Source organism: Hipposideros armiger, unplaced genomic scaffold (genome assembly GCF_001890085.2).
Source record: "Hipposideros armiger isolate ML-2016 unplaced genomic scaffold, ASM189008v1 scaffold_31, whole genome shotgun sequence".
NCBI classification, from domain to species: Eukaryota; Metazoa; Chordata; class Mammalia; order Chiroptera; family Hipposideridae; genus Hipposideros; species Hipposideros armiger.
This window is the reverse complement of record NW_017731381.1, coordinates 1,597,932-1,610,660: the sequence shown is the minus strand read 5'-3', so window position 1 is coordinate 1,610,660 and position 12,729 is coordinate 1,597,932. Positions and strand designations below refer to the sequence as shown.

The following is a 12,729-nucleotide window of genomic DNA, read 5'->3' as shown; positions in this document are numbered from 1 at the left end:
CTCTGACAGAGGGGAGCCCATAGGGACAGGCCACACGAATGGCTGCCATGTGGCCAGTGTTCACCATGTGACAGGCACTGTAGATTCGCATCCCTTTTAGTTCTAAAACTCTACCTACGAGGTAGTGATTGTCACCATTTTACAGACGAGGAAACAAGTCTGGAAGAGGTTTTACCTGCTAGTCAGTGTTAGAGCTTGGATTTGCACTCTGCTTTTCGGCTTTAAACCCTTGCTGTTATCCTCCTGTAGAATGCTCCAAGCCTATCAAAAGACACAAATGAATTTGTCCAGGTTGTGAAAGGCGGTAAGGTGGGGTGGAGAAGTGAGAAGTGGAGGGATATATCGCCCATTGCATGCTCCGTCTGTGGTCAAGAATGTTTTTCAAGAGTCTTGGTAAGAGGTGGTTGGTTGGAGGGGGATTTAAGGAAGGTAGTGTTCCCCAACACCTCTCTGCCTTCTTGAGGAACGCTTTCCAAATGAGTTACATTCCTCATATCCCTTCCCGTTTCCTTCTAAATTCCCCACCTTGGAACAAGGTGGGGTTGCCTTGTTTGTGTCTGCTGCTGTTAGAGTGGTTCTTAGGAACCAACCTTGAAGTTAAGAGTGAGCATAAATAGGTTATAATAATACATGCTCACTGGAAAATTTGAGGCGTGTTTGACTTTTAAAGTTGCTTCCCACATACTCTGTCCCATTTGGCCTGTTAGAATGGAAGGGACAGGGGCCTGTTAACAGCAAAACCCCCTGCCCTTCCTGCCATCAGCTGTGTCTTCTGCTGTCTCTGAATATAAGGGACCGTGATAGCAGTCTGCTGTTTGTGCACTTGTCTGTGTGTGCATAGACACACACTTTTATAGTAACATAGACCCCTTGGACTGAGCCGGGATTGTTAGGATGGCAGAATTCTCAAGGTAAAGTAAATATAGATGGTGTGTGTGAATGAATGGTGGAATAGTGTGTACCTGATGTTTTATTCTTTTTCAGTGTCCATAACAGCACTAAGGAACTTGGAAATGGCTCAGACACTGTTGCAGAATTTTAACTGGAGAGACAGATAGTAATAGAAATAACTTTCAAAATGTTCTTATTGAAACCTGGCACCCATTTTTTGTAACGGAAGCATGGTTAGGTGGATTGGTGTAAGAAGGAATGGGGATTTTTATATTGTTTGCTCTTTACATTATTTGCAGTTTATCTTCTTGGAAAGGTAATTAGATGCCGTGTTCATACATAAGCACAGAAATGCATGCAGTGAGGGGATCAGGAGTCCCACCTGGTTTCATATAATTCAGAAGTTGTACACATTTTTTTCCCCTGCTGACAAATTTCCTGGTTTGCCCACACAGTTAGGCGTTTCAGAATATGTCTGTATTATGTTTCTAATTAAGTTGTGGGATGCTGAAATTACTGTTTAATTTGTTCTTTATTGAGCCAAAAAGATTTAATCACAACTTTTGAGCGATGGCAACGCAGCAGCGGAGGCTGGGAAACCATTTCCAGTATTGTGCAGACGTACGTGCTTTAGGGCGCGTCTATTCATCCATCCCTGCTACATAAAATTGAGCCTCACAAAAAGATTATGCAGTTTTGTGTTTTTTAAATGTGCGCCATAAAAGAGGTAAAAAAAAAAGTGGAGGTAATTTAAGAGAGTGCTTTGTAAATTATTAGGTACTACTTGGAGAAATCAAAGTCAGTAGATGCCTATTGAACACCTATTGATGTTGTTGATGACCTCTGTTCTCCTGTGGGCTGGCAGATGCTGGTGTGTGACAATCCATTGGGGTGGTATAAATGATGGCCCAATAATAACATGAGGTTTGCTGAGATTGCTTTCAGTGAGCTGAAGCCGTTTATTCTTAGAGTAACACCACTCCCACTCACTTGGAACACACACACACACACACACACACACACACACACACACCTCAGGGAATGGGGTGGCATTATCATTGCGGCATGAATGTCGCAGAAGGGGCAGGTGGCAATACCTTGCATGTGAACAAATTGGGGGAGATTTGATTTTTCTGTTCCTCCAGCCCTTTTCTCTTTGCCGAGGAATCAAATTCAGGCCATATGTGAGTCAGCCCCATCTCTTCCCTCACCTTCCCAGCCTGTGTTCATCTGCCTTCTCTGATCTCCTCAGGCCCTGTGATGACACGGGCCCAAGGAGTGGTGGGTGTGTGTGATCACCATGGGCCTGCGGGCTGATCTCCAAGCTCTGCTGGAATAGGCGTTTTCACATCTCACCCTGCCTCGGCCCTGAGCTCCCTCTAAGGCTCAGGTTCATTTCCTCCTGTCTTATGACCATGGGATGTGTTCCTCAAGTGGAACTGGCAGCAGATAGGGGGACCGCAGCCGTGGACAGATCCAGTGGCACATTGCCTGAGTGCTCTTTAGAAAGCTTGAGACAATTCAAAGTGCCGTTAGCAACGGTAAACTGGACCTGCTTTCCCCCAGCCCTGGCCGTTTGGTGGCCCTGCTGATTGCATGCTGGTTTGTCATACTTCATTGGAAATGGTGTTTTGTGGTGTCTCTACTGCATTCTACTTGTTCTTTATACTCTTGGGTTGTCGGAAAAGTCATGACGCATGTTTGCAACGAAAAACATAGAAAAAATATGTCATGATTTTTCCTACAACACAATAGAAAATGCCTCTTACTCTTGGAGGAAAAAGACCCTGACTTGTTAGACATTAAACAGATAAACTGTAATTGAGGCCTCAAGGATGATTAAAATCACAAGTCCTTCATTTTTCTCGGTTTGCATCCAGCACACCATGAACTAACTTAGAAAATGGAATCATCTCACTTTAATCTTAAAGTTCTGCTTACTGCCTACACATCTCATTCCTCTGGATAAAAGAAATAATTATGAACACAAGGATAGTTATGCACTTTTGTGATGGTTTCCTCGGAGTGGTCCTCTGTAGTGCTGTGGGATGCCCACAAAATCAAAGTCAGTGATACATCAGGCGGTGTCTGTGCCTGGGCTAGACCTGGCAGCTGAGCTTTGGAGATCCGTCCGTTGACTGTCTAAGAGGAGAGTGAGAGCTTCAGACTCGAGGCAGCATTTACTGGTTAGTGATTCATGCAGCCCCCAAGTTACAGGTTTCTAGACTAGAGTTCTTTCTGTTCCAGAATGCCCCGGTGCACTTCTAAGACCTCCAACGCCAATTGCTGTGTTCTTATTATTGTGGTGCTTCGAAGTCCTTTATGAGAGCCAAAGTTTGCTGGCATCAAGGGCGTTGTGGTTGGGTTGGAAATGGGCTTAAGTCCTGGGTAGCATAAAACCAGTCATTTAAAAAGTCATGAAATATCGGAAAGGAATTTATTTTGTCAAGTAATATATACACGTGGTTTGAAACATCACATAACAGGAGAGCATATGATGAAATACAGGAGCGACTTGTCCTACCTCACACCAACTCCCCTCTCACTTTTTCAAGAGAACTACTTTTAACTGCTTTAGCTCTCTTTTTCATTGTGTATATTTCCATTTCTTGCTTTATCAATTGCAGACATTACTACCGATTTTCTTCCAAAAGAAATGAGGCTTAGCTTATTTTCATCCCCTCTCCTCCATTTCTCTCAGTATAGCCATGCCATTATTTTTCGATCCTCTTTCAGTTTCCTTTGTAATTTAATATGCCAGCATCTTTTATAACATTTCATCTACAAAGACAGTATCTTTTTTACTCTGCCCCATCTGGAGCAATAAATGAGTTTGGGATAGGGTTAAGTAGGGTCAGGGCTATCCTTAGGGATCTGGGGGTCCTTGGGCTAGAACACCACAGATTGTAAATGCTCTGTGGAAATAATCCTTTATTCTGTGTTTGCCTCATCTGTCACAGTTAATCCTGAGATAATCTAAAATGTTTTATTTTGGATTTTACTGTAATCTTTGCCCTTTTTTTCTGTTTTACAGAAATAAATAACTTCCTTCAATTGATGATAATGAAAATACAGAAGAAAGAGAAGCAGGTAAGTGATCACATACCTTTTTAAGTGAATGCACCCAGCATGCACTGGTGCTTTTTAAAAATTAAAAAAGAATATTTTTTTAGATTTTTTTTTTTTTTTACTGGGGAATTGGGGAAGGGGAGCAGTGTTGGGGAATTGGGGAAGGGGAACAGCCGAGTTGTTGTCCTTTAGTCTTAATTGTGGAGGGTGAAGCTAGCTCAGCTTCAAGTCCAGTTGCCATCCGGCTGACCGTCAGCAGCTCAGCTCAAGGTGCTGTGTTCAATCTTAGTTGTGGGTGGGCATAGCCCACCATCCCATACAGGAGTTGAACCAGCAACCTTGTTGTTAGGAGCATGTGCTCTCAGCAGCTGAGCCATCCTGCCACCTGTTGGCAGCTCAGCGGCAGCTCAACTTGGGCGCAGCTCACTGGCCCATGTGGGAATTGAACCGGCAACCCTGTTGCTCAGTGCTTGTGCTCTTAACCAGCTGAGCCCCTCGGCCAGCCCACACTGGTGCCTTTTTAACGAGAGGAGATGCTGGCAGTAATGGCTCATGTCTTAGCCTCTGGTAGTGATCCTGTTTCCCATTCTCCATGTGGTAACCGAGAGCTCTGTTATGAATGACTTAATACATGGGTTTTTACTTAGGCTCAGGCCAACTCCACATAGAGATTACATATAGGAATAATGTGATGAAAACTGTGAATTAGAATGTTGAAAAATTAGCTGTGCAGAAGAGGTTTTCCTCCCTTGAAGCAGCTTTCCAAGTTTTTATAAAGAGAGATGCGATAAATTTTTATGACATATATTTATCACTTTGGATATTTGATTAAACTTAAAACATTCTCACTTATAAAATTCTTATTTATAATGAACCTCGGAAGTTTCTTCCTAGAGAAAATCATGAACTAATTGGAAGGATGTTTGGCATTTGGTTTCTTGAAGGAGAGGGGAATTGGTAAAACCATTTGGCTGTGGGACCTGTTCTGCCAGGACCTTTTTCCTTAGCGGGTCCTCCTGTGCCCCAGGTGGTTACATAGCAAAAGAACCCAGAGACCCCCACCCAGGGTGGCTCAGGAAGGTGAGATGGGGACCTGCCTCTGTTAGAAACAGGATGCCTCTGGTGGGCTGGTTTTTCTTTACAGACTTGAATGATAGCCTGGTAACCAAGGAGATCTGAAGCCCTTCCCTGCACCGGGCCCTTGTGCCAATAGGTTGGGTGGGACCAGTCACTCTCTTCTCCACTCTGCTCCTAGGGAGGGAGCACTGACCAGTCAGATAAAGGGCGACTCAGGGATTTAGTTACAAACACTACCCTCTGGTCTGTCCCCAGTGGATAGGTCCTTGTGAAACCAAAACAAAACAACCTGCTTTGGGAAATGATGGACTCATCTGCTGCCAGTTCTACACACTGATTTCTTCCTATCCTGGCCCTATAGAGTTGTCAGCTGGTAGACAAACATTGTAGAGAAGGCAGTTCCATCTGTCAGGAATGTACCCTATGGATATATTTAGACAGGCGTGCAAAACTGTACACAAGGGCTTTCATTGCTGCTTTGTTTATAATAGCAAAAATGGAAAAGAATCAACATGTCCATCAAAAAGGGGACTATTTAAATTATAGCACAGCCACCTAGTGGAGTATTACGCTGTTGTTAGCACATTACTAAAGACAACCCCAAACCCTCGAAACATTCTCCATGTTTAATTTTTAAGACATTCTTCAAGGTAAGTTTTTATTTCAATGAAAACATTCTTTACCAAAATTATCCCCAGATGAATTCGTGTTTCTTTCACAATTTTACTGGTTCAGATTAAGACCTTTGGTGTGTCAGCCAGCTGTTAACGTGGTCTCAGTTAGAGGGGTGTTCATTTTAGGCCTCACAGTAAGGTTGATGAATAGGGCAGGGCTTTTATTGAAAAGTTAATACTAGCAGTGACAGAGGAGCAGGTTAATTAAGTGGAGATATTTTCAAGAGGAGTTGGTCCTGATCCCCTTATAGTTCTGGTGATAGCCCATACCGATGACTGAACCACAAGTGGCAGAGCATGAAAATAGAAAATTACAGTCGTGCTAAAGCAGCCCGCAGGCTTCAGGACTGAGCATGTGTGTAGAGAGTCTGTTGCCTGACAGAAGAGGCCCATGTTCTAGAAGTAACTTGGGGTTTGGGTTCAGCAGAACGGGATTGAAACTACCAGTTGGCTTTGTAACTTTGAACAAGTTTAGCCTCATTTTTTTATCATTTAAATGCCTCGTAAAGTATTGATAAAGATTAAATAAGACAATTCATCAAGTACTTGACATTCAGTAAGTCAGTGGCAAGGAAATCTTTCAGTATAATAATAAAATGAACCATCAAACTCAGTCCTTTCTCTTACCACAATTCTAAGGTGTTAGAAGTGGCAGCAGGCAAAATGTCCGCTCTTTAAAAACCCTCATTCCTGTGAATTCATTTTTCCTTTTCTTTGAAGAAAATGACATGTAAATACATCCTGATCTTGAAAATTCACCATTTCCTGTCCAGCATCTTACCAACGTAAATTAAACTAAGATGACAGATTTTACAAGTTAATCAAAACTCAGTAATCTATAATCATGTTTCTTATTCACCAGAAAGAGCATTAACAGGAGTAAGTATGCCAAGAACAAAAGGTTTAGCTTTGTATTGCCTAAAGAAGTGTTGCAAGGAAAATAGGCTTTAATAAAACATTTAAAAATGAATCACGGGGGTGGGCACTATAATCTTTTATCTCTATTAAGAAATAAACTGCTTCTAAGAAATATATATATATATTTTTAATCCCTAAGATGACCAAGCAGTGTTAGGTGGAAAAATTTAGCTGGAGAAATAAAATATGACCTAATCATTGAAAACCTTTGTAGCCCTACTGATGTATATAGCACAAATGAAAATACTTCTTTGTAACAGGACACATCCTGATGTTAGTGATAACAAACCTACAATATGGAAATACTGATTTTTATTCACCCCAGCTCCTTGCTTGGTGCTGAGAGAAGTACAAATTATGAAACTTGTATATGATATATGACAGGTGATACGATCTGCAGGCACCTGTAATGGTACGGGGTAAGAGGGGTTTGGGTGCACGTTTCAGTGTAGAGGAGGGTTAAGTTAAGAAGCACTAGTGCCATACAAATAGGTAATATAAATAGAATTAAAACTTGGAGCTATGACCAGGAGGCTAACCCAGACTCAGTAATTAGGAGAGAAAAACCCAGTAGCATTGCCTCATCTGTCCTGAGCAGAGGAGTCTAGGAAGCTCTGGTGACTAGGCCTTCGGCATAGCATCAAAGTGGCAGTGAAAGATGTGACTCTGCACCGTTGCCCCCTTTACCTAACTGCGATGCACCTTGGGGACAACTAGCTCAAAACAGTATTGCATTATGAAAAAAGCGGAAGTGCCACAGGGACCTTTCCCGTTTTGATGTGGTTAATAGTTTTCTCATTAACTCACTGTCTGGCTCCTCAGCCCATTCCTTTACTAGTCCTATAGTTTGGGATAAGTTTTTGGAAACTGCATAATACTTAGTGACTAAGGAGCTCATTTTGTGAGGATAAATGAAATACAGTGTCCACTGCTAACAAAACGTGTCCCTGGGGTGGCGGTGGTAGGTTTTCTGGTATCTGCCAAGTCCATGTTCAGTGTTCATTCATTAACTCTCATCTTGGGACCCTTCTGGGTGAAGTTGAAAAGTCTTAGAAATTACTTATTCTTATATGTTCTGCTAAGTTGTTTGTTCTTTGTGTATTCTCTCATTTTGATCTGGGGAACAAATGGATTTATGAAGAAATGGTTAGAAGAGGAAGTTAATGAGTTGAAAGTTGCCTGGGGAAAGGTTAGGGAAATCCAGTGGTATTGAGGAATGGATTGATGGAAATGAAGTAGAGGTGGTTAGAGATTCTTGCTAATTATTTCTAAGTTTGCTATATCTGGAACATGAGGCAGTATCGTGCAGTGGTCAAGAGCAGCAGCTTTTGAAACCGGGAGTCAAACCTGGATTCACACTTAGCTCTACTGCTTATGAGCTGTGTGACTTTGGGTGAGTTTTTCAACCTCTCTGAGCTTCTGCTCTATACAATGGAGTCACAAATAGAACCAAACACACCTACCTTCTCTTAAGAGTCGTTTTGATGACAAAATCCGTTTTTAAAACTCAGTACACTACCTAATACTTAGTTCTTAATAAAATCAGCTATTATTATCATCATCACAGATACCTATTCTGTCTTTAAAAATATCAGAACAATTTTGGGTACTTGAGTAGTTATGACAAAAAGGTTGAGACACATAAAAAGAACCATTCCCTATCCACATATATAGTATTTCCAATTCTAGGCCAGGGTCTTGCTGGGCCTTTGTATATGCCAATGGTATGGACAAAGGTTGGCATAAGTTCTGGGCTCAGGGGCTCTGGTGGCTCAAGAATACAGTAGAATTATAGGTGGGCCAGGGATAAAGAGGTGGGAAGTAGTCTATAAGTGTTGAGCGTTTACTTGGCCTAGAAGATACCACAAAAAAATTGTGTGGAAGAGGCCTCTCCTGGCCTTGGTTGGTGGCACAAGCATCATTTTACTTTGGCAGATTAAGAAATTGAATCACTTTGAGGTTTTGGTTTGGCCAAAGTCATAGTTGTTTGGAAATAAAACTCATAGTTTCTAAAAACAACACAGGCACTTATTAAACATTGTTTTCCCTCTGTCCTCCTAACTCTTCCGTGTCTGCATCTAAATTATGAAATCTATTGTACCTTCCCCCAGTTTTTGTTACTACCTGGAATGAACAAAGCTTAGGTTGACTTTGCCTATAGATTTAGAGACATCAAATTTCTAAGACTCTTGAAACATCATAAGAGAAATAACACATCACCACTCTACTTCTCTGCCCCCCACCCCCCATTTTCAATGCAAAAACGTGAAAATAGAGGTGGGGACTAGAAATGACACATTCAAGGACTTGGGAGTGGAGGGGTTTTGCAAAAATTCCATTTCCAGATCTGTTGATTACTCTTTAGTCCTTACCTTACCTGCCCCTCGGCAGCATTTGACACACCCAAGATCATTGTGTCTTGAAGTGCTGAGGCATCGTGATACCACACTGTCTTACATTTTTCCCCCACCCATGTCACTGACACGACTGCTGCTTCTCACTCTCACTGTTAGTTCTCCTTTCTCTTGGGGACCCTGAAATCTGAAATATTAGTGTTCCTTGGGTTTTGGTCCTGTTTTCTCTTCTCCCTTTATCCATTCTTCCTGGGAAGTTTAATTCATTCTTATAGAAATTTGTCTTGGAAAGTATATCCAAGAACCTATTAGATACCTGTATATGTCTTATCTGTAGATAACCTGAAACTGAACTCTCCTCCCCCTGGTTCTAAGCCCCTGGGACTCAATGAGGAGCCACATCAGGATCAAAATAGCTTTACCGCCCCAAACCCAAAGCACAGGACTCCAGGGTAAAGATGGATTAGATTACTGAATGCAGGGGGGCAAAAAGAGAGGACACACACACACACACACACACACACACACACATCATATGCATGCACGCACACAGGCACAGCTGTACAGACAGTCCTTGTTCCTGCCCTTCTTCACATCGGTCTTGCTCACTCAGCACAAATGTATTTGCCAAATAAATGAGCCCCAGTTAAGTTGCAGTGTAATGAAGACAAGGGCATGTGGGATGTTCTGCCGTTAGCATATCCCATAGTCAGGTAACTATAAGAAACATTCTTTCAGAAGAAAGTGAAGGTGAAAAAATAAGTCAATCCTATTTTTAGCTGGAAAATAACTTTTGCCACCTGAAATGTTCTCCACAAACTGACTCATTTATAGTAGCAATTCGTATTTTGTATTTTCACTTTTATTATTTGGACTGGAAAAAAAAGACTGAAGGTCTCAAATTTAGATAAGCTTTTCCATTTTTATGGAATAGATGTTAGCTAATATCTTGATTTCAAGTTAAGTTCAAACATAGCACGTTTTTATCTCCCTGCGGGAGAAGATGAATACGGACGAAGCCCTCCCTGAGGCAGAGCTGGCTAGGCCTTGCTCGCTATGGGGTTGAAGGTGCCAGGATGGAGGGGGCGAGGCTTTTCAGCCCAAGGGAAAAGCGCACCCTTTGCCCTTCGCTGTCACGTGTCATCGCAGTGCTGGTGCCTCTCATGTTCTGCCTTGATTCCGAATCCTAATGATTTGGAGGAGCAAGAATTTTCGGGCAAAACAATTTTTCCTGTTTATTCTTAAAATCTTTAAAATGTTTCTACTTCATATATGTGAATTTTTGTTTCCATTACAAATATCATGAAAGTAATACATTTTCATTATTGAAAATTTAGATGTCTGTGTTAAATCAAACCACCAAATTTGCACAGCCTCAAATGATTACTAACGTTCTGTTCATTTTCTTCCATTTTTTTTTCTAGGCACAGGTATGTATTGTCATTTTTGTTTACGTGTACAATTCTCTAGACTTTTTTCTTTTTCAAATGGAAAATAGTCATTTCATCCAATAACCCTATGGTTGAGTTCTACTGAGCCACAAAGATAGGGGAACATCATAAAGGCACTTCCTCATGAAGCTTTCATTGTAGTCATTGGAGACAGGTAAAAACAAATAATAACTTTCAGAAAGTTATAAAAAAAGAAGTGAAAGTTGCCCACAGGTCTTTCACCCAGTTATAATGATGATTATTAGTATTTGGTATGTGTTATAAATCTGTTTTTAAAAGCTAGTGTTGATATAGCATTTAAAAGAAACAAAAATGGGATTACATCATAGGTTTTTTGTTTTTTTTTTTTACTTTTCAACATATCGTGGACTTTTTAAAACGTCAGCTAACACTTTGTGTGATAATGTAATGGCTGCATAGTATTATTCCATATCATGGACGTGCTATTTAAGCATTTTTCTAAAGATAGGTAAATGGATTATTTAGGTTTTTTTTCTCTATTAGCAATTCTGTGTCAGATAGTCTTATATATAAAACCTTTGGAGAACCTAAATGTTCCTTTAATTAGTGTTCTAAAAGAAATTGCTTCATTTAAAACACATATCCACAATTAAAATTTTACAATTGTTGCCACACTGCCCTGCAGAAAGGCTTTTAATAATTGACGTTCCTGCCAGCAACGTATGGAAGGACCATTTTGGGTATATCCTTATATTGGATTTTAAAAAGTTGAGATATAATTTCTATATCATAAAATCCACACTGTCAAAGTGAGCAAGCAGTTCAGTGGTTTTTACACAAGATGGTGTAAAGATCACCATTATCTGATTCCAGAACTTTTTCATCATCCCCAAAAGAAATCTTATGCCCATTAGCAGATGCTCTCCATTTTCTCTGCTCTCAGCCCCTGACAACCCCTATCCTGCTTTCTGCCTCTATGGATTTGATTATTCTGGGCATTTCATATCAATGGAATTACACAATATGTGGTCTTTTGTGTCTGGCTTCTTTCACTTAGCATAATGTTTTCAAGGTCTGCCTATGTTGTAGCATGGGTGGTTTTCTTAATTAGAGTCTATGTTGACTTTGAAGTACTTGAGTGATTCTTGGGGAGATGATCCATCCAGGTTTGTCATTCGACCTCTGTTTGAAAAGCATTGACCTTGGACATATCTTTCCATTAGTTCTACATCCTTTACAGCTGACCCGAATCCGGTTCATCCAGATTCAGATCTGTAAGAGTCTTCCCCAGGAAAATTGTAGATGGATAATTTAGAATCAGAGAAATGGGTTTTATTACTAGCAATGCAGCTGATGAGCTAGCATCATTGCTTATTTTTTCAGTCAGTTTCTCTTCATTTCATCCTTGTGTTCCTCTCAATTTAAATTGTCAATGTAATATCAAACATTGTTGGTGCCATGGACCATCGTCTCCTGTCTGTTCCTTTTGGGGCCATTTTCAAAGTGATGATTTAATGTCCTTCTTGGTAGAAGCTGAAACAAAGACTTTATTTAGAGGCTCTTTGCTTCTTCCCCCACTTCCTTTGAGACACATGGAAGAAATATTTTTTAATCCTCAGCAGATATCTTTTCCAAGCGCCCAGCAAGGTGCCTTAAAAAAAAAATTTTTTAAAAACATTCCTGGTGGACTGTTGACATTCGAGATTATAATTGTATATTTTTTATTACTAATATCTGCCTTTGGGGATACCTCCCTTTTTTCAACATTAACTGATGGTGCTGCAGTTCTTGGGTTTCCCTTCTCCCTCTAGGATGTCCCAGCTCTTGTCACTCCCTAGGACTCTAACCTTGACAAGTTGCTCCATCTCTCTGAACTGATGATCTTACTATAAAATGAAGGGGTAGAGCAGATGACTGATTCTTGGGAGTAGAATTGCTGGAACACCAGGTTAGGCCTGTGTTTAGTTTTACAAAGAACTACCTGACCTTTTCCCAAAGTGGTTGTATATGCCATCACATTTAACATGTCTAACCAGGTCTAATCATGCTGGCCTGGTGGCCCAGTGATCGTTACGGTTCCCTGGGATGACATAAAATGCTCAGTGAGATAAGCATTAGCTTTTGGCCAGAGGATTCAGAGCCAAGCTCCTCTCTCACTAGCTGTATGGCCTTGGGTGCATCACTTAACATCAATAATCTTCCATTTTCCCATCTACAAAAATAGGCATCTTTACACTAACCTTGTAGGATTGTTGTAAAGATTAGAGATCAGGAAACATGCTTCGCACAATTCCAAGCATATCCATATGATACGTGTCCTAAATGTTAGCAGCT

General features: G+C 40.9%; 1 protein-coding gene across 5 annotated transcripts in view; it reads left to right on the top strand.

Moving 5' to 3' along the window:
* CHD6 (chromodomain helicase DNA binding protein 6) overlaps positions 1-12,729 on the top strand; it is a 188,030-nt gene that overhangs the window by 45,534 nt on the left and 129,767 nt on the right. For all 5 annotated transcript variants that reach the window (XM_019637000.1, XM_019636999.1, XM_019636996.1 and 2 more), the window contains one exon: positions 3,926-3,981. In XM_019637000.1, the coding sequence (XP_019492545.1) occupies positions 3,949-3,981 (33 nt within the window). In that variant the 5' untranslated portion in view covers positions 3,926-3,948. The remainder of the gene's footprint in view (positions 1-3,925; positions 3,982-12,729) is intronic.